This window comes from Rhynchophorus ferrugineus, unplaced genomic scaffold (genome assembly GCF_030347505.1).
Source record: "Rhynchophorus ferrugineus isolate W39M unplaced genomic scaffold, kcgeb_rfMv2 rfM3, whole genome shotgun sequence".
In the NCBI taxonomy this organism is placed as follows: domain Eukaryota; kingdom Metazoa; phylum Arthropoda; class Insecta; order Coleoptera; family Curculionidae; genus Rhynchophorus; species Rhynchophorus ferrugineus.
In genome coordinates, this window is record NW_027472582.1 from 60,469,464 (window position 1) to 60,491,130 (window position 21,667).

The 21,667-nt window shown below is 31.9% G+C and overlaps 1 protein-coding gene across 1 annotated transcript in view; it reads right to left on the minus strand.

Moving 5' to 3' along the window:
- Positions 1–1,624: 1,624 nt before the first annotated feature.
- The window catches only part of LOC143193693 (uncharacterized), a 29,567-nt gene continuing 9,524 nt past the window's right edge, over positions 1,625–21,667 (minus strand). Inside the window, exons 6-14 of the mRNA XM_076400008.1 lie at positions 21,412–21,554; positions 21,166–21,360; positions 15,128–15,265; positions 10,744–11,069; positions 10,442–10,688; positions 7,311–7,469; positions 4,499–4,580; positions 4,305–4,447; positions 1,625–1,879 (exon numbers count right to left, since the gene is read on the minus strand). Coding sequence (XP_076256123.1) covers positions 1,682–1,879; positions 4,305–4,447; positions 4,499–4,580; positions 7,311–7,469; positions 10,442–10,688; positions 10,744–11,069; positions 15,128–15,265; positions 21,166–21,360; positions 21,412–21,554 — 1,631 coding nt within the window. The 3' untranslated portion in view covers positions 1,625–1,681. The remainder of the gene's footprint in view (positions 1,880–4,304; positions 4,448–4,498; positions 4,581–7,310; positions 7,470–10,441; positions 10,689–10,743; positions 11,070–15,127; positions 15,266–21,165; positions 21,361–21,411; positions 21,555–21,667) is intronic.

The following is a 21,667-nucleotide window of genomic DNA, read 5'->3' on the forward strand; positions in this document are numbered from 1 at the left end:
TTGCCAAGAGTCGATTAAATTATAACAAATTAATATGAAAAATTCGAAATAATTTATTCCATTAATTCACTAAAAGACGTTTTTAAATTTTAATGGGAATAATGATGGAAATATGGAAGGTTTTGCTGTGCGATGTTTCTGTGTTTCCAAATTTTCCTATATATTTTGTTGTTCCCTATGAAGTGACTAAAGTTTAATATTTTTAATATATGTTATCACTTTTTCACCACTTTTATGTCCAAATGAGACTTTTTCCATTACTCCTCACTCGCATCACCACCTAAGATTTCAAGAAAAAATTCAAGATGGCTGTGCACGAGATGAAATTTGAAGGCCAAGACAGACAAACAAGAGTTTTCTATCATATTCTAACATATCCCAAGAGTTTTTACCTAACTTATTAACAGCTTCTTTAAATGTCTCAAGCTTCATTTTGCTTTGTAGAATCAAACATTAATTTAGATATTTTAGATGTAGGGAAAATCCGTTATTTCAATTTAGCTTCTAATATACAAGAGAAAGAGGAATTTCAAAGTTCCTACAATATTTTTCTTTAAACCCAGCTTTATGGGTGGTGATTGTAGAAAGGCCTTTTTAGAATCTACTAAATTATATGCAAAATATTCTTCTTGTTGGGTGTTCTATCGCACTAGTATCAATTTATATTTTGCTAAGTAATTTTAAAATTATATAAATGAGCACCTTTTATTTAGAAGAAATTGACTGAAATGAATGAATTTTTTAAATCCACTTCTAATAATGTTGCAACTGTTTCCTTTTTAGCAATGATTCATGGATTAGTCATAGATACTGATATAAATATATAATCCTCCAAATCTATGGTATATTTATTTTATTAATATTTTTATTAAATTATTTAATGACCGAAAATGGTTTTATTGTATCAAACAACATCCTTTCTAACGAACAGTTATTCTGCGGATTCTATTCATTCACCCAATTTTCTGGTTCGAAAATACAAGGTTGGTTATTCTTCTAAATGTGTCTAGGCATGATATGGTGAATTTAGGACTGTCGTCTTATCTCAGATTTCGGGATTTTTTAAGTTTTATTATTTCGAAAGAATAGTTATAAGAAGCATTTTGTTTCATTGAATAACTATTATCAGAGATTGACTTTATAGCCACCAACTTACAAATTAATTAATGTTATATATTCTAATATATTTGTCATTATTACAGTTTTTCTTAATGTAAGTCAGAAATTTTTAAAATATGTTCGATAAGATTCATAGTTCATTTAAAAGCTTAATTGAAAACACAAATATAATTCGATGCAATTTCAAATTCAGAGCTTTTAATGCATTACGCGAAACCGAACGCGATAGTTACAAACAAGCTACAAAATAGATACTCATTAAAGATATACTTTTAAATCACCTTTATATCGAAAAATAACGACTGAACATCATCAATGAGCATATTGATACGAATTCAACCAATTTCTTGTTTATAATGCTGAGATATATAAAAACACCCGTTTTACAATGGTTTTACACAAACAAATTATTATTGAATTTGTTCAATATTGAAAACTGTTCAACAGTTTATTGATAATTCAAGAATTGATTAACTCAGATATAAGGTTAAACAAAAAGAATATAGACATTGCATCTGTGTTTTTTTAAAATTATTTTTCAGGCATTCAGTCAACAAATGTCTTATGTGTAATTTGCAGGTGGAATGAACCTCGGTGGGATTATTCCATTATCATAGTTCTTAAACAGGTTGTATGTTGGTTCATAAGTCATAGAGGTAGAATTCCGTGACAATATAAAATCAGCGTGTGTATATTTCTTGAATGGCACTTCGTAAACTGTAACTACGTTGGGGAGCAATTCAGCTGATTCATAATAATCCTGAAAATGAAAAAAATCAATATTAATAAGTATATATCATGTTTTTATTTGTTTTAGTAAAAAGGTGGTTTTAATATTTGGTAACTTAATATATCAGCTCGAAATAGGGTTTACTAGATTGCTGCAGTAAATTAAATATTCTGCTATATAATTAAATCCTAAAAAATATTTTCACGTTTATTTACTACTGAAACAATTTACAAAAAGTATAGTTTTTCTAGGTATTTCCCTTCACTGATTACGCATTTTGTCCAAGTATGTGCGCACGAACTCCTCTACCTCGTCGTCGATGTTGAATCTTTGAGCTCCGAGGGCTTCTTTCAGTGGTCCAAACATATCGTGGTCGCTGGGTGATAAACCCCGACTGTAGGGGGGTGTTCCAATACTTCCCACCCTAATTCCGATATTGTACCGAGTGTGAGACGCGCGGTATGCAGGCGCGCGTTATCCTGGAGAAGAATCGCACTTCGTGCTGGAATGCTTCTCCGTTTCGAGCGATAAGCGGATTACAGGTGTGTTTTCAGAAGGTTAGAGTAGTATGCAGCATTAATGGTACGTTGGGTGTGCCGTAATTCAACATACAGCACGCCTCTCCGGTCCCAGAACACCGTACACAGAACCTTCCTCCTTCTTCCTTCATTATTTAGACGACATTTTGCTTTCGGGAGTGTAATAGTGTACCCATGTCTCGTCTGTAGTGAAGATTCGCCTTAAAAAGCCGTCCCCCTCCGCCTCGTATCGACTCAGTAATCGGCGACAAACTTTCAACCGTGTAAATGTTTGTTCAAAGTTCAACAACTTAGGAACCCATTGCACCGTTATTTTGCGATATTGAAGGTATTCGTGGATGATAGACTCTACACTACCAATACTGATGCCGAGTTCAGCCGAAATGTCTCGAACATTCATCCTATTGTAAACCATCCTATTCCGAATATTGTCTGGTGTGATGCTGGTTCGCGGTCGACGATCATGCGGCTCATCCTCGACAGTTTCACGGCCATCCTTGAATGCTTTGGTCCATTTAATCAAGGCAGCCCTACTCAGGCATTCACTGTCGAACTGATTTCGTAAACGCATATTTTATATCCATTTAAAGCCTTTCCACATTAAAAAGCGATGAGGTTGCGCTCCCGATGAAAACTATGCCGCACTGTTCGTAACGGACCCAGCTATTACATAATCAAGCCACGACATTCAAAACCTACATGCGCGCCATCTACAGCATTTGTCTCCATTATATTTGAACCACCCTCGTAGAAACATATATCTCTTGGAACTGCTTGCTGCGTATTTCATCTAAAAGAATGATTTCGCCACAGAAATCGTTACGGACTCATATCAACCTTCACTTGATAGGCATGCCTAAACCATGGTAATGGCGTCACCAGGTTTGCTCTCTAACTGTAAACTGAATGTCTCATTTTAAAATAACGGCTGGATCTAACACGATCTTGGAGAGAAACATATAGAATTCGACTTAAGAATTGCTTTTGGAATACTTCAAGCTTATAAATGTCAGGCTGTAACAGTTTCCAAGTTTCGGATTCATTCAAAAGGATTGAAATAAACAGAATTTTAGTCCTAATTGTAAATGTTTCTCTCTTCGACTATGCACTATTTAAGAGAAGCAAAAGGCCCTCCGGCTTGGTTGATTTGATTTCTTTTTTTGTATTACTGATCCCCAAGTACTTGAACTCTGGAACTTGCTCTAACTGCACCCTGTTGAGATTTACAATAGCAAACGATCTATTAGTTGTCAATATTTTAGCCTTTTCTTACTGAGAATCAGTGAAGAGAAGACAAATTAATTAGATAAGTTATTTCGCACAAAATATCGAAGCTTTCCGATCATTACCATGTTTTTCAAGCGATTGGTAATAGTTTCATGTGTTACTACCACGAATTCAGCATATTCTTCTTGAGTTTTAGTCCGGAACGCCGTTCGTCTTTGGTGTCAAAATTAACACTTTTAAAACGTTGAAACTAGTATTTATATGTTGCAATCGATGAAGCATGATTTCTAGAAAATTCACACAGCACTCAATAACCTTTACTCGCCTTTTTGTACAAAATGAAATAAAAAAGTAAAACTTCCTGCAAATGCGATTTACTCTGTACAAATTCAGATATTTTCAATGAAGCGAAAACATGTTTTATTTACACTGAAAAGTGATGCCTGTCAATGAGGTTTCAACATGAAGTTAGTTATAAACGTATCCGATGCAATTTAATACCCAGCAAGACCTGTTGTTTCACCTCAACATTTAAACAATTATTGCTTTTTTTTATTCATTAAGCTAAAGTTTCTGCTCCTTTTGTCTTACCACAATTTAATGATTTTATTGAGCAATATCATGCTAAATACACGGTTTAGAAAAAAGGATAAAATGAAGTAAAAATATAAAAAATAAAATAATTTTACCCCTTTTAAAAAGAAACTATCGCAATGTCCATAAATGAATGCTATTGGTGCAGTAACAGCTGACGTGTTATAAAGTGGAGGACGGCGAGTGCCATATCGTTTCAGATTTTCCTTTGTACCGTAATCAAATTTTTGAAATCTACCTGAAAAAGAAGATTAGTATTTTATAGTCTACCATTTTTATTAATATTTACCTGTAATTAGATTATCCATATAATGAAAAGCTTGTTTTATTGACACACGCGGGGGCGCTAAGGTCACCATTACTCCTATATCCTAAAGTATAGTTCAATAGTCTTTACATATATAGATCTAATATTTAATTATTAATGTGTATATCTATAGCCTATTCAAAGTTTATTTGTATCCGCGTCATCAATATATGTAATGTATTGCCTGCCGAAATTTGTAAATTCGTTTTAGAATCAGACAAAATTTTCCTTCTCATTTTATTCTAATTAAAAAGAGACACAATGCTGTCTGATAAGTTCAAACGTGAAACCGAACTGGCCTGTTAAAATTGTCCGGTTGTCAAACGTACGCAGAATTATTAAAAATATTATAATTACCGGTTATAAACCGACAAACGTTGTTTCAAGGCTTTGTTTTAATGAACTTCAAATCAGCGCGGTTTTTATTGAGAATATTTTTTGTGCGTTGTAGATGGATGCACTGAATATCTCAAAAAATAAAAACAATATAACCTTAAATTCACCAAAGGGAAACAATCTTTATGCGAAGCGGATGGTGAATCAAGATCAGCTTGATTCTAGCTGTATCAGAGTTCAAATATACGAAATGTATAAAAAGAATAAGTAGTTTTTTCGATCGAAACATAATTTGATATAATTATTTCAGAGTAATATTTTTTGTTAGTTTTGAAAGTATCCATAAAACGCTGAAAAAAATTCAGCTATTTGAGGAATGTTGAACATCCCTTCATACACTGTTAGGTAATATAGGATTTAAGTGATGCAAAGATAACCAATGAAGGAGTTTCATGGAACTTTCAGATATTGATTTCAAAAGAATACAATTTTTAATAGCATACAACAAAATCAAGGAAGAACTATTATATCAATTTATATATTTAGATAAAACAGATATTTCAGAATGTTACATTAGGTCATTCATGGCACGATGATAATAAATATAGCGTAAAGGCAACAAAAGTTGATGGAAAAAGGTAAATATGTGAATAACTATCGATTAGATTATGTTAGTCATAACATTTATTGATAATTAATTGCGGGCATAACTATATGTCATGAAAAACTACTTCATGTTGGAAACAAGAATATAAATGAAATATTTTTATTCCTGGTGCAGAATTATTGTTTATCTCTAAGTCCAATGGTGACTACCATGGAGAAGTTTTAAAGAACTTAATGGACAATTCACTTATCTTAGTATATTGGTGGAGAAGATCCCAACAAGTGTATCAACAAAGGCTGCAGTTAAGGAATGGCTTAAAGTACATAAAATAAGTTTTGAAAAGACCATGTTAAAGAAAGAACTATTTCAAATTGTTACTAGGTAAATATAAATGAAAAGTTTCAATGCGTTTTTTGCAATATACTTTTTTTTAAAAAAAGCCCGAAAAAAATATACAGTAGATTAGGTGGCTGAACAATATAGACATATAGTATTACGACTTCCTCCCTAACACTGTATATTCAATCCAGTCGAGTTGATATGGGGGGTAGCAAAGACTTATTATAATAGACGTGCTGGTCGAGAAGGATATTCCATGAAGAACTGCTTGGATATGTGGAAAGAAGCAATGTCGACCATAACACCATCGGTTTGGATGAACTCGATAAGGCATACAGAGGAAGTAATTGATAATTGGTGGAATCCCGAATATGTGTTAGACATATTAAAAACTAACAGTTTAGTGATTGAATTGGACAGTGAATAGGAAAGCGAAAGTGGCTAAAGAAAACTTTCAGGATATGTGATAATGCTGGAAATTCCTGAGGCAGAGTCATGAAAGTGGAAACAACTAACAGTATGCACATAATTAATAGAATATAACTGTAGAAAATGGTATTGTAGTGTGTGAAAGATTTGTGTATACAGATATTATTGTAATTGTTCAAAATTAAACATGAGCATTAGGTTAGAATGTATGAGGGAGAATGAATACTAACTGTTTTGTAGATATGGAAAATGCAGTAGGCAGAATTGAGTGATTAATTTTTAAGAATGGTGTAGTAGCAGAAGAACAAATACAGTAATATCATCATGACTTAATAAATAAACACATCATCGAAGGAAACAAAAACTAAAAGTAAAAGGGTAAATTAGGTGGATCAGGCCTCCAGGGGGATAGAACTACATAAAAATTGCGCCTAGAACTTCACATCATGGGTGGTGTGGAAGAGAGGTCAATGTAAATATAATCAAACACAACCCTAACTTACAAACTATTATACGTGTGTTCTTAATTGTAGTTTTAAGTCTTTCGATAATATATGCATTATATGTACTATAACGTTACAATAAAATACAGCTAATAACATTTTTGTTTAATTATTTTATTTAGATTAGAATTTTGTTGTATGTCAAAACCAAACTGAACTAAACATCAGAGTTGATGCGGCAACGTTGCGACGTTCCTACGTCACAAAATTCGATGACGCATATACAGATAAAGTAAACTAAATAAACTTTGAATAGACTATTGTAGTGATTCTCATTATAAATTCCTTCCGCCAGACCAAACAAAGACTGAAAAAAATGCGATTTTTCTTGCTGAAATTTTTCCTCTTAGTATCTTCATACCAAAAATTCAACTCATGTATACTCTATCAAAATAATGATTATGAAAAATGGTCATTAACCAAGATGACACACACATTACTAATTTGAGTTTAATACGTATATGAATAAATTCGTTTTGGAAAACAGAAAAGAAAATTAAATTACTTTTTCCTCAACCCGTTATTTTATATATAATGGAAAAATATTTACACAAATTAATGATATAAGATAAATACATACTTTCGGATCCGTAATATATGACCTCTGACTACCTATGAACCAGGAGGTTTTAAGACAAGCCTTTACCCATTCTGGGTCATTACACATTTCTCTTAATAACGGTCTTAATATTTGTAATTGGGGAAACAACTCGCCCATATTAAAATATTTTACAATGCCCTAAAATATTAAAAATAGATTATATAAAGTTTGAATCGAATTCATTCACCATAATGAACATATTGTAATAAAAAATTTAAATAATAAACATAAACAATATTAACAACAAAACAACAAGGAACATTTAACTGTATATCAATAAACTAAATTTATGAATGCTAAAGCGAAAACAACATATTCTCTCAGTTTCGAGGATGATGAATTACAAACCAATAAGACATTATTTGCGTGAAATATAACTTTGTATTTAAGTCTTAAACATTTAGTGTTTTCATTTTAATATTCTGCTAAAATTCATTGAGTAGACACGAAATTGTACTATTAGAAAATTATGGAAATAAGTTAAATACAAAAACCATAATTATAGTTTTTTAGAAAAGCGATTTCCATATTGACAAAAATAATAACATATTTAAAATTAGCTAATCCATTAAATTAAATTAAATTAAATTAAATGGAATCAAATCATAATGGTTCACGTTTTTCTTAGCCTAGAATCCAACTGTTTCCCGAATCATTCTGGAAGATTGTTTACAGCAAAGGACGGTACTTTTATTTAATTTAATTAAGTCGTTATATCTGTTTCTATTCATCCGCCATATATTTTGAAATTTAGTGCTGTATATTCGGTACAATATATTTCAGCTAATGCAAAACTCTCTTAATGCTTTTAAATACATATTTTTCGCCCAAAAATCCCAGAAAATCTAAAGCAACGTTCTTATAGTTTCACCACAAGCGTGGTAAAAGATCGTCGATCAAAGTGTTAGATATAATATTGATTAAATTATGACAATTTTATAACTGGAGAAAACGAAACGCTTTGAAGAAATTATTTTTTTCCAACTAATTATACTAGTTGTGTTGACTTCTTTAGGACTTACATAAAAACGCACCACATTTTAATGAATTTACTCTTTGTCCATGCTTCGTCTCCGGCATGATGATGTCATTCCTGATATCCCAGTGAGAGACGCATATGAAAATGTTTGCAAGTAAGGGTTACGTTGAAGGTTTTAAGTGAGTTTAGGTTTGTTAAAATAATGAAGTTACTCTTTATTATTAAAAAAGTGATTTATAAAAAAATATTGTTATAATATTACTATAAAATAATAGTTTTTTTTTTTATTTATAAATTGCCACCGGCGCAGTCGCTTGATTCCGGGAAGATCATAAAGCTCGTTTGAATTTATTGAATTAACCGAAGTCCAATAAAGTAACGAAGTAACTCTCAAGAAAAGAAGACAGGTTGGCGTTGAATCGGCAACCGCAGTTACTCGAAGCGTTTCTTGGTCTAGTCAAATCAAGCTGTAAGGTAACAAAAGGTGGATTTAAGGCGCTGAACGACCACTAGCCATAAACTATTCCAATTATTCGAAGGGTTTCTCAATGTTGTGTTCTGGTAAAAATATCGCAGCTAATGTTCTAAGGCCAGAAAAGGTGTATTGAAGGTCCTCAATGACCCTTATTCATAAGCTATTCCAAGTGGGAAATATTTAAGCTTTGACCAATACCTTAGTCGGTGGATTCTCGGCATATTCATCACAGTTCAAGATATAAGACCGCCAAAAGTGGACTGAAGTTGCTGTAAATCAACACAGTTTATTGGAATTTGAACAGAAGCTTGTAATTCAAGGTGAGCGGCCACCAAATGCAGATTCAGCCATAAACGTAGATTAGAATCTGGAGTCACCAAAGCGAGAAAACCATTGGGTGGAAAAATCACCATTTTAAATATGTTCAAGAAATAATGGCACACTGGTGGACGAAGGCACAATCGATGCTCAAAAACAATTTTTATAAGAACTTTAATCTGTCCAGACGGAATAACGACCACTTACATCCCTGTGGCCGTTCTTTTAGAACGAAGGTGTTATATAATATGGCTTAGACTATCCGCACATCTGTTTTTCTAATTACCTGCTGAAACAGGTTGGTCTGTTTTACCCTCAGTGTCCATTTGTATCTCCGTTCAACCATTAATCTCTTTTTTCCTTGAATAAATCAGATTTTAAAAGCAAACTAATAGTTTTTTTAATTAAAACCCTTTCATCGATTGTAACTTATTTCCATATGAATAAAGCTGTCTTATGACAAATTACCGCAACAAATAAAATAATACAACAACATTGAGTTCAAAACAGTTCAAAGTCAGTATCGTTCAAGACTACAGTATTTAATAAGGCAATCTCTTTGCTTTTACCAATTGAATACTTATCCTAACAAGAACTGATCACAATAATTATACCCATAATGTATACATATCGAGTTTTCCACTATCTGCAAATCATTTAACTTTAAAAAGTGTTTAAAACTTATGCATTATATGATTATTTCAGTACTGTATATTATACTGTACTTCTACCTGTAGAGTTAAAAAAGTCTGTTCTTTTGCATCGAGTTCTTGAATATCTTGAGCATTATGTAATACATACATTATCTTGAATAAATAATAAATAATTTAAGTGTGTATATATAGTTTTTAATTTTGTTGCCTCACATATGTATGTTTACTTTAATAGAGTTTTTCTTTTTGATTACTAACTAGTTCATCAACAAAATTAGCGACACGTCGAAAGCAATTTAAATATTAATGTTATAAAAGTATTAAAAGCAAAATTATTAATTCTTCTAAAACTATATTTTTTTCTAATAAACCTTTAATTCTAAAAAGCAATTTCATATTGTCTACTGCAATTTTTCTTCAAAATAACTTTAACAATTTATAACGTAAGTTATCCTAAAGTACTTAATCTAACCTTCTCTATGAACATTCCAGAAATAGACATACCGGAAATTAGATCATGCGCAAAGAGTAAGTCGAAAATAGTATGGTGCGTTTTAATGTAACTTAGACCGTTAAACTAACTCACAGAAAACATTTTTTCCCAGAGCATATATAACCACTGTATTAATTAATTATAATAAATATATATTTTTAATTTTTTTAAAAATTCTAATGAATTGATTACCTTCAACAAATCTCCAAAACTGACACAAAATAAACCCAAGGGAAAATCAAATCTCTTCAGGATCATCGCATTCCCCCAACTAACTCCAATTTTCACTTTATCATTATATTCTGGCTTCTCTGCAAGAAGTGTGTACATGTTGGTACCACCAGCGGAGTGGCCAACTAAAAATACTTTTTTTTGATCACTGTGGCTTATTGCGAAGTCGATGGCGGCTGATAAGTCGTGAATAGCTATGTCATGGCAACTAAAATAAAAATGTATTTATATAATAATCGTTTATTTCGATTTTAACACAAGACCTGAATTTCCAGTATTCTGGACCATCATTCCAATCTAAATATTTGTGCATCTTCTTAAAAGGGCTTGAGGTACCACGAGACGAAAATAACCATACGTCCAATCCTTTGTCAGAAAAATAATATGGAAGCGACTGTCTACCAAGAACCATGAAATTTTCTGGACATCCGCCCATGCCATGCATCAAAATTACGATGCTTTTGTTCTTCACGTTTCGATTGCCCCTATAGGGACTATATGGAATTCTATAGAATGGTATTAAGTAATCATCTTCGGTCTCAATCTGATAAACTTCGGCCGGATAGCCATGATATCTGATTTTTTGTTCCTTTAAATAAAAATAAAGTGGCGATACATAACGAAAATTTCAATAATAACAGATCAATTGAAAAGTCGCCGGTCTGATACATAGATGGTGCTACTAGAATTACATCAATATGTTTTTCAGTTAGCCTTAACCCTCAAAAGATGCGTGTATAAATTTGACAGCTGTCTGATCATTAGTTTGTGAATTATAGCATTTCCTGTGAAGCAACTTTTGTTATTGTTAAAAAAATGGTTAAAAACGAATTTCGCGTGTTGATAAAATATTGCTTTTTGAAGGGAAAAATATAGTTGAAGCAAAAACTTGGTCTGATGCCGAGTTTCCGGACACGGCCCCAGGAAAATCAACCATCAAGGGTTGGTATGCGAAGTTTAGACGTGGTGAAATGAGCACTGAAAACGGTAAACACAGTGGATGCCCAAAAGAGATTGTTACCGACGAATACATTAAAAAAATCCACAAAATGGTTTTTGAATGGCCGTAAATTGAAATTGAATGAAATAGCAGACACTCTAAAGATATCAACTGAACGTGTAGATCATATCATTCGCGAATATTTGGGTATGAGAAAGCTCTGTGCAAAGTGGGTGCCGCGCGAGCTCACTTTTGACCAAAAACAACGACGAGTTGATGATTCGGAGCAGTGTTTGAAGATGATCAAGCGTAATAAACCTGAGTTTTTGTCGATATGTGACAATGGATGAAACATGGCACTATCATTTCACTCTGAAGTCTAATCGACAGTTATCCGAGTGGACTGCACAAGACGAACCCGCTCCAAAGCGTGGGAAAACGCAATAGTCGGCTGCAAGGTTAGGCGTCTGTATTTTGGGATGCGCATGAAATAAAATTCATTGACTAATGGCTTCACCAAGACAATGCAACGTGTCACAAGTCAGTGAAAATAATGGCAAAAATCTATGAATTGGGTTTAGAATTGCTTCCTTATCCACCATATTCTCCAGACCTAGCCCCCAGCGACTATTTCTTGTTCTCAGAATTCAAAAAAATGCTTGCTGGGAAGAAATTTTCGTCGAATGTAGAGGTGATCGCCGATACTGAGGCCTATTTTGAAGCAACGGACAAATCATACTACAAAAATTGCATAGAAAAGTTGGAGGGTCGCTATAATCAGTGTATCACCCTTGCACGGAATTATGTTGAATAAAAAAACTAATTTTGCCAAAAATATGTGTTTTATTATGGTAGGCCGGGGACTTTTCAATTGACCTGTTAAGATTGAACATATACACCCAGAAATGTACTGATTACACTAATGTGATGAATCAATTGTGCTGCTAAGATAATCCCAAGCGCAAAAAGTTATCGCTTAGTGCAGACACTAAAGTGGAATATCTTTATCTATAAAGTAGAGTGAAGAATGAAGTTGTTACTACAAAGATCGGCCGACGTCAATTGAACAAATGGAATTTGTTGAAAAAAGACTGGCACTAACATAATTCGTAAGAGATGCAAATCGCGTTCTAACTACCACTTGTTCAGATCGATGGCATGGCTTGTCTGCTACAACGTTTGGAACTACTGCAGAATTGTAAAAATGAAACAATGGTCGGATCGCTGCCAAACCAACATCGTTATTTCGGAAATATTGCCAAAAACAATGTTCAAAAATATATGCAAGCAACTAATATTAATATGGCCATCTGTTATTTTATGTGTTTGCTATTTGTTGGAAAATAAAGTTAACGAATAGTTGCGAAATATCATAGGTATCTTATAAAAATCGCTGCTAAAACGCAAATGTTTAATAAAGAATCCTAATATATCTAATTTAGTATTCTGTGACTTCTTCCAATCAACTTTAGGCGCAAAATGTGACGGAGCTTGGTGAGGGGTCGCAGCGTGAGTCACGGCGATATTATGAGGGTTTATAGAACTCTAGCTACCGCGCAATATTACTTCGGAGCCTGCTGTGACACAGTTCTGGCTAACGTTATTCTACCGAACGCAGTGTTCTTGTCGCAGTTTTTCACCTAAGGTCTCGGGAGTGTTTAAAAGAGAATTAATCGAAGCTATGCCAATTCAAAAAGGTGTGTACGGTACAAGTCATGCAGGCTACATGAGGATTAAATTCTTTAATTAAAATTCTTCACTAAATTCCTTAATTAAATTAAATTCTCCGTGAGTCGTTCTTCTTTTTTGACACAACTTCTCAGTTGCCTTTTACTTGCCATCTGGGAGATAAGCATTTCAGATTCGAATTCGTTCTTCGAATCAGATTCAGAACTAAATTCCAGTTCAGTCGTTATTCCTGCAGTATCAATTGCCATTGTACCAAGCCTACAACCGTGTATAGGTTTACGGCCGAACGAGAACTCCTATCGGATTTGAATGGTTTAGGCACCTGGCAGTATTATCCTGCATTTACTAGCCGTGGCCCTCAGTGAAGCTCGGAAACGAAGAGCTGCACACGTCATCAACGAAACTACAAGCGATTTCTGAATAATGAGATATTTGCATGGTGATGTATAAGGAGACAGGACTGTATACTTGAAAAAATATGTGGAAATTTAAAATAAAAGCTTACAGTATCAATTTCTTTACTGTCTAGCAAGATTTCGTAAAAATCTCGTCCAACAACATCTGGATATTTTCATTACAATTAGGACGAAACATAAAAACTATTTTTGTTTCTGTGTAAGAGTTTTAGGTGCTTGTATGTATTTTGGTCAGTAATGTTTATTGGTAAAAATACGACGCAAATATATAAACAGAAATGATGATATAATAATCCTTATGCGATACAGTGTATCCGTTGATGTACATTTTAATTAATTGACCAAAAAAATGTAAATGTAAAATAACAAGTGTTTATACATGATTACTTACAATTATAATTTTTTTATCAAATATACGATTACACATAATTATCATAGAAATAGAATTTCATAAAAAAAAACTATTTATGAAATGAAAATTGAATAATTCTTAATATAAGGTTGTTCGTATACTGAAAAGATAAAGGAATGAGTTCTTCAGAAAACATATAATATATGAAAACACTTTTGAAAATAGAGCTTTATTAACTTTGCCTTAGTAAATTGTGAATTTAGTTTGTCTTATTATTCTTCGGTTTTGAACATTAATGCTATTATATATTATTTTCGTCTGTTTTCTTTATCATGTTTCAAAAGTTTAGATAAATCCGTGCATAACTATATGCGGTCTTTTTTTAATTCACCAGTAACTAATATTTTCAAAGAAGTTAAATCAATATGGCTTGAAAATTAATGAAGAATATATCAAATTTTTGATTACAGATGCCTGCTATTTTTAATATCAACAGGACCCAGGTAGTCCAGTCTAAGTACTTGGGATTAGTAACACCAGATAAAGGATGACAGTATGTATTGTTGAATAAAGAAGTCGAATCATCAAGCTACAGGATCTCTTGCTGAATGAAATGTTACTATCAAGACTAAAATCCGGCTCATTGGAGAGCATACATCTCGAGAGCATTAATGTTGCCAATCCTTCGGTATGGCTTCGAGACATGAGGCTTTGTACAGTTCGTTATATTTTAGTGTTTCAAGTGCGATGCTTAAGTCAAATGTCACATGTTTCTCTTCGAGATTGTATTAGAAACGAGGTGACTTGTTTAAGATGTGGCAATGAATACTCAGTTGAGGAACAAATCTAGAAACGGAGACTAGTTGGTTAGACATTAATCCTTCACAGATTTCTGTAACGACCTTTTAACTACAGATCAGCTCCAAAAATATAAAATATAAAAATGTTTAAAGGTCAAAGAGAGCAAACTGAAAATAAAAAACCTACATTATTTAAGACCACAACGACTACTGACGAGATTTGGCGGAAATATTTAAAATCTTGCACCACCAACAGTAGTGTGTTGACTAAGTATAAAAGTAGACAATCTTCCAGTCAGCTATGGATTGATGATTATTTTCTCAGTGAGAGAACTCATGCTTCCTATATCTAATATTTCTTCATACAAGACACACTCTAACAAATTTCACTCGGAAGATAATTACTAAACATATAATTTGTACGCAAATGTCAAATGATTCCATACTTACCACATTGAGAAATGTTTCTGGGTGATATTTCTTACTATACACTACGACAATATTCAAAACTAATATTACCGTGTTTAGTTTGTTCAATTTTACACCTGCCATCTCTGAGATATTTTCATAAGTTGAATGAAAATACAACTACCGATGGAAATTCTGTATAACGTACAATAATAAGCGTCGATGGTATAATTGTGCTGTTATGTGCAAACTGAAAATATGTACGTAAAACGATCTAATTGTAACCTATAAAATTTAATTGTTGAGTAAAAAAACGTTTACAATGTATTTTTTACTGTACCTTTGTTTCGATTATGTTGTTAAAGACAGCTGTTAATTAATTAAAATATAAGAAGTTAATTAGAATAATAAACTAAAAATACTGTAAACGTCTTCTCGGAAAAATATTTTAGATTATGTCTCAAATTTGTTATATTCGAATATCCAACTTTTTTAAAAAATATCGATATATTTTTAAGGAAAAATAAAAATATTGAAATACTAGCCTAGAAATAATATCCTAAATATCTTAAAAAGTAATAATACTTTTAGTGTACCTTTATATTTAAGCACTAAAATATCTTAAACATTTAAAATTGAGTACCAATTTTAAAATATATTTAATTTATTTTGAGAAAATATCAGCTAAGATAAATATTCATACTTTTCCGCCATCCCTAATCTGCTGTAACAGTTTCATTCGGTTTCGGTAATACACTAAACCTTGCTGATCCCAACACATACACTGCAGGACTTTATGGCTATGAATATTGCACTTCGGTATCAATGTCAATGAATGTATCTTCTGAACTAACATGTAATTTTTGTGCTTGAGATTATTATTGTAGATACACTTGTCACCTCTAATCACAATACGTAATAAAAATGTTCTTCTTTTGTCCGGCTATAGCGTATAAGACCTTGTAGAAACAATATAGACGATTGCTTCTATGGTGAAATATAAATCAAAATAATAATCGTTGTAATGACTAAATAAAATTAAACAAAAAACTTATTTAACTTGTCCACTACACGTATTTTATATTCTACTATATACACACATTTTAGCTTAATACCTATCTAAGCCTATTTTTCTATGTACATTGTTATAAACACTATTTAACTACTACCAATTGACCACTTTGAAGTCAATACCGAGCCCAAACAATACAAAAATAATAATATAAGTTTGTGACATATACAAAAAGTAAATCTAATTTGTTGCTAGATATTAAGCTAAATTTTTTAAGTGATGTTCAGATGGCTAACACATATCAATGATGATAACCATATTTCAATTCAAATTGGATGATATGGACGTGAACATGTTATTCTATTGCAATTAATCTTACTGCGATTTTAAAGCAGATTATCTTTCGCTGATTAACTTATTTTCTTTCAACATCGACCTGTCCATATTGAAAATTAATTTATTTTATTAAAATAATTAAATATTTCTTTCTTAACTTAGTTATTGAATATAACGATTTAATAATGCTTGATACTTGATACCTTGAGAATACATTATTATTAAATATATGATATTATTTGGCCAACAATGACAACTCAATTGAAAAGTCCTCGGTCTGACACATAGATGGCGCTACTAGAATTAAATCTGTATGTTTTTTAGTTAGCCGTAACCCAAAAATCTAACCCATCAAAAGATGCGTGTATAAATTTGACAGCTATCGGATCATTAGTTTATGAATTATAGCAATTTGGTGAAGCAACTTTTGTTATTGTCAAGAAAGTGGATAAAAAGGAATTTCGCTTGTTGATAAAATATTGCTTTTTGAAGGGAGAAAACTCAGTTGAAGCAAAAACATGGCATGATGCCGAGTTTCCGGACACTGTCCCAGGAAATTCAACCATCAAGGATTGGTAATGCTAAGTTTAGACGTGGTGAAATGAGCACCGAAGAAGGTAAACGCAGTGGGCGCCCAAAAGAAGTTTTTACCGACGAAAACATTTAAAAAAACCACAAAATAATTTCTAATGGCCGTAAGTTGAAATTGAATGAAATAGCAGACACTCTAAAGATATCAACTGAACGTATACATCATATCATTCACGAATATTTGGGTATGAGAAACCTCTGTGCAAAGTGGATGACGCGCGAGCTCATTTTTGACCAAAAACAACGACGAGTTGATGATTCGGAGCAGTGAAGATGATCAAGCGTAGTAAACCCGAGTTTTTGTGTCGATATGTGACAATGGATGAAACATGGCTCTATCATTTCACTCCAAAGTTCAATCGACAGTCATCCGAGTGGACTGCACACGATGAACCCACTCCAAAGCGTGGAAAAACGCAAGAGTCGGCTGGCAAGGCTATGGCATCTGTATTTTGGGATGGGCATAGAATAATTTTCATTGACTACGTTGAAACAGGAAGGAAATAGCATTATTGGATCATTTGAAGGACGAAATTGCCGAAAAACGGCGGCCTTTGGAAAAAAAAGTAAGTGCTGCTTCACCAAGACAATTCACCGTGTCACAAGTCAGTGAAAACGATGGTAAAAATCCATGAATTGGGCTTCGAATTGCTTCCTCATTCACCGCATTCTCCAGATCTGGCCCCAGCGATTATTTCCTGTTCTCAGATCTCAAAAGAATACTCGCTGGGAAGAAATTTTCGTCGAATGACGAGGTGATCGCCGAAACTGAGGCCTATTTTGAAGCAAAGGACAAATCGCACTACAAAAATGGTATCGCAAAATTGGAGGGTCTCTATAATCAGTGTATCACCCTTGAAGCGAATTATGTTGAATAAAAAAAACTAATTTTGCCAAAAAAATGTGTTTTACTATGATAGGCCGGGAACTTTTCAATTGAACTGTTATATTGGGATATGGATATATATTTTTTATTAACATTAGTCCTACCGTGGTTTTGTTTTAATTATTTAAATTGTATATTTTTCTGAACTTTGACTGATAATATTTTTTTTGCTTTTAAAAACCTAACAAGGCTTACCCTCCAATTATAGCGGGAATTAGCAAATGAGCTGATTAACTTTCAGTACATTTACATTATTTTTGTTTTACTTGATGATGTTAGACAATCAAAAAATTCGAAGAAACATAAAATTAACAATAATTAAAAAGCATTTTTATATATTCTTTCGTTACCTTCAGTTTAACAAGTTTTTCGTTGTTTTGATAAGTATATATTATATGTTGATAGGGCATTTTATTTATATTTGTAGTTTTCCTTAATTATTCCTTTTAATGACTTTAGCAACTTGAAAATAAATACAGACTCATATACATATGGACTACAAATATTTCATTTTATTTTACTTTTGATTTTTTATTTTTTTAATGATTTTCGATTCAAATTTATTCATATATATATATATATATATATATATATATATATATATATATATATATATATATATATAGTTAGAATTAATAATTAATCAATTGTATATCTGGCATTTTGATCGACTAACTCTTACCAGTTTTCCAATAAAACTATAATTCCATGATGGCTTAACTATCCCTCTTTTTCAATCAAGTCTCTTTCTTCCTTACTATCGTTTCGATTTAGGTTCCTTTCAACAGTGATTCGGAAATGACTTAGTTTGGTTAAATATAAGTACTTCAGAATTGTTTTATGGTCGATGTTTATTTCCACAGCAATGTCGCCACAGGAAATATGTCATCCTACAAACGACATTCACGTCACTAAATTGAACCATTTCATCACCATAATTTACTTTTTGAGAATAAAAAAGAAAGATATGAGAAAATGACCTTCTAGAATTTTCATTTTGAAGGCGTAATGACTTTTGACTGACTTTAAAGACTTATCAGACTGCATAAGAACTGTAAACTAATGTTGATGTGTTTATAGTAGAAAATAAATCTAAAACCTATACAAATATATATGAAGAGTGAAACAATTATTACCTCTTATCATTTTCATCCATCAATCTCATATGATGTAATTGTATTTTAAATGAAGATACTTAGAAAAGACATTTACTGTTATGTTGTTTTTCTAACAATAAACCATAGAATAAAGAAATTTAGAAGTGAAAGTTATATGGAACAATCGGATCCCACGTTTAAGCTTTTCGGAATCCCCGTTATGGGGCCAAATATAAATGAAAAATGCAACAGCTATATGTGTGTTTCTCGCTCATTCGGCTTCGGTATTAATAATTCTAACCTAAGCAGTTAACGGCCATTTTTAGGTGATATAATTTGTGTTGTTTATTTACGTCAAGTGTTTCGGTATATATATATATATATATATATATATATATATATATATATATATATATATATATATTTGACAATTACTTTGGATTATTCTGTGTAATTTAATTCATTAGTGTAATAAGTAAAGTTTGTAATCATTTTAAAAATGAAAACTATAGACCAAAATGTGGAAAGCCATGGCTGAAAGAAGATCTAATTCCTACTTGTAATTTAAAGAGTAAGTATTTTGTTAAAAAGTAATGATGTATTACATTGTAATAATTAAGCAATATTTATTGGCCCAATGGCAATATTACAATCACATAAGTTTTCTGAGGCTGATAGATGTATAGGAGATTCTTCTATCCCAACAAGACCCAGAAGTAAGTATATAATAAGACATTTCACCTTTCTTCAACTAAAGAGGTTCTAACTCGAAATTTATATGTTCATTTACAGATAACTCAGCTTGTCCCATTCAGGTTGGATAAAAAACTAATGGCTTTATCCTTATTGAAGTGTAATGGCAGAGGATATAAACTGTTATCGAAGATATTCTGTTTGCCTGAAGATACTGAATGAGGTTCCTTTTTGCTGCTGGAGTAGTAACCTCTAATTTTGGTCGTTAGTTCAGAAACTTGACTGTATAGACTGAACTGCAGTTATCATATTTGATAAAATGTATCTCAGTTTAGGTAGGTTGTTAATTTAGTTGATTCTAAAAAATAATACAACAGAACCATTAATAGTTGTAATTGTAATATATCAATAAAATATATTTAAATAAATATATTTATTTTTTTATTATTCTATGCAATAAACTTAAATTGTGTTAAAAATTGGAAAAGCAGAGAACCATAATCATTATGACATCATTGATTTTTATCATAAACTAAAGGCATCCTTAGTTGATAACAGTTTCAGTATGTTTAATAACAAATTTAGATAAAACAAATTGTTTAATGCATTTTTTTAAATATAATTTATCTTTATACATTTATATATTTCTTTCTTTAGAAATAAACGAATGCAGTTTGTTTTCAATAATTTTATCCTATATTACATTGAGTTACATCAGATCAAATATATAAACCATAGAAAAATGTGTAAATAATAGCTTATTTTTCAGGCTTTTTCGGATGCAATGCAATTATTTCTTTCAACAACCTCAATGTAATTCCTCTTGGATATAATGGTAGAGTTTTCCCAATCATTTGGAATGGCAATGATTTAATAAGAAAAAGTTACGTTATGGGTTATGGGTTATCCAAAAAAAAACATTACTGTGAAATAAAACGAGAGGGAAATAATCTTTAATCACATTTTTATACTAAATATAAAGTTTTAATCTATCATCAAAAATATCTATCGAAAACAACTATATAGTTTAGCCGGCTTGGTGGCGCAGTGGTAAAGGCGATGGGACGGTCCTCCTCCTGTTGCGATAGCCGCGGGTTCGAATCTTGCTGGGCCATGGTCGTAAATTTATGTTTGTGATTGTATAAAATTTGTGAATGTCCTAGGCAAGAGTGTAAACTCCGACAAGTCACGCCAGTAACCAGGCTGGGTGTAAGACCGGGTGTCTTCTGGGATGATTTCTAACGTTGGCCACTTGCCAGTCAGTAGGCTTAATGCTGAGGACCGTGGTTTGGAGCCCACTAAAGTTTAACTTTAGGCCCAGTCCAGTTGAATCCATAGTTAGTAGAATTAGACTTTAAAATGTATATAAAAAAACTAAATAGTTCATATTAATCTCTATATTTCCATACAGTTAACAGAAATACAATATATAACAATTTATCATTATACACTAAGAATTACATCAATTTAAATTACTTCTTTTCCGTATAATTCGTGGAGGTATTTTTCCATTATTAATATCATTAAAAAGTTTCACCGTTGGTTCGTAGAGTTTGAAGGTAGCATTTCTCGCGAACAAAAAATCCACATGCATAAAACTGGGACCAATTTCGTAATCTAATACGGTGTTGTTTAAGTATTCCTGAGTCTTCCACATTTCCTAGAATATTATCTCCGTTTTATTTGGTATTTCATACTCATTAGTGCTTACCTTTCTTAGAACTATCGAATCTGTTGCACCGGAAAAGAATGCAGTAGGAACAACACAAGCAGATATATTATACGCTCTGGGTAAAGTATGTCCATAGATTTTTTTATTCATTTTAGGCCCATGATCATAAAAACGAAAATAACCTGAAAACAAGTTTAAATGTAAATATATATTTAAATATATATATATATATATATATATATATATATATATATATATATATATATATATATATATATATAATATAGTATATATA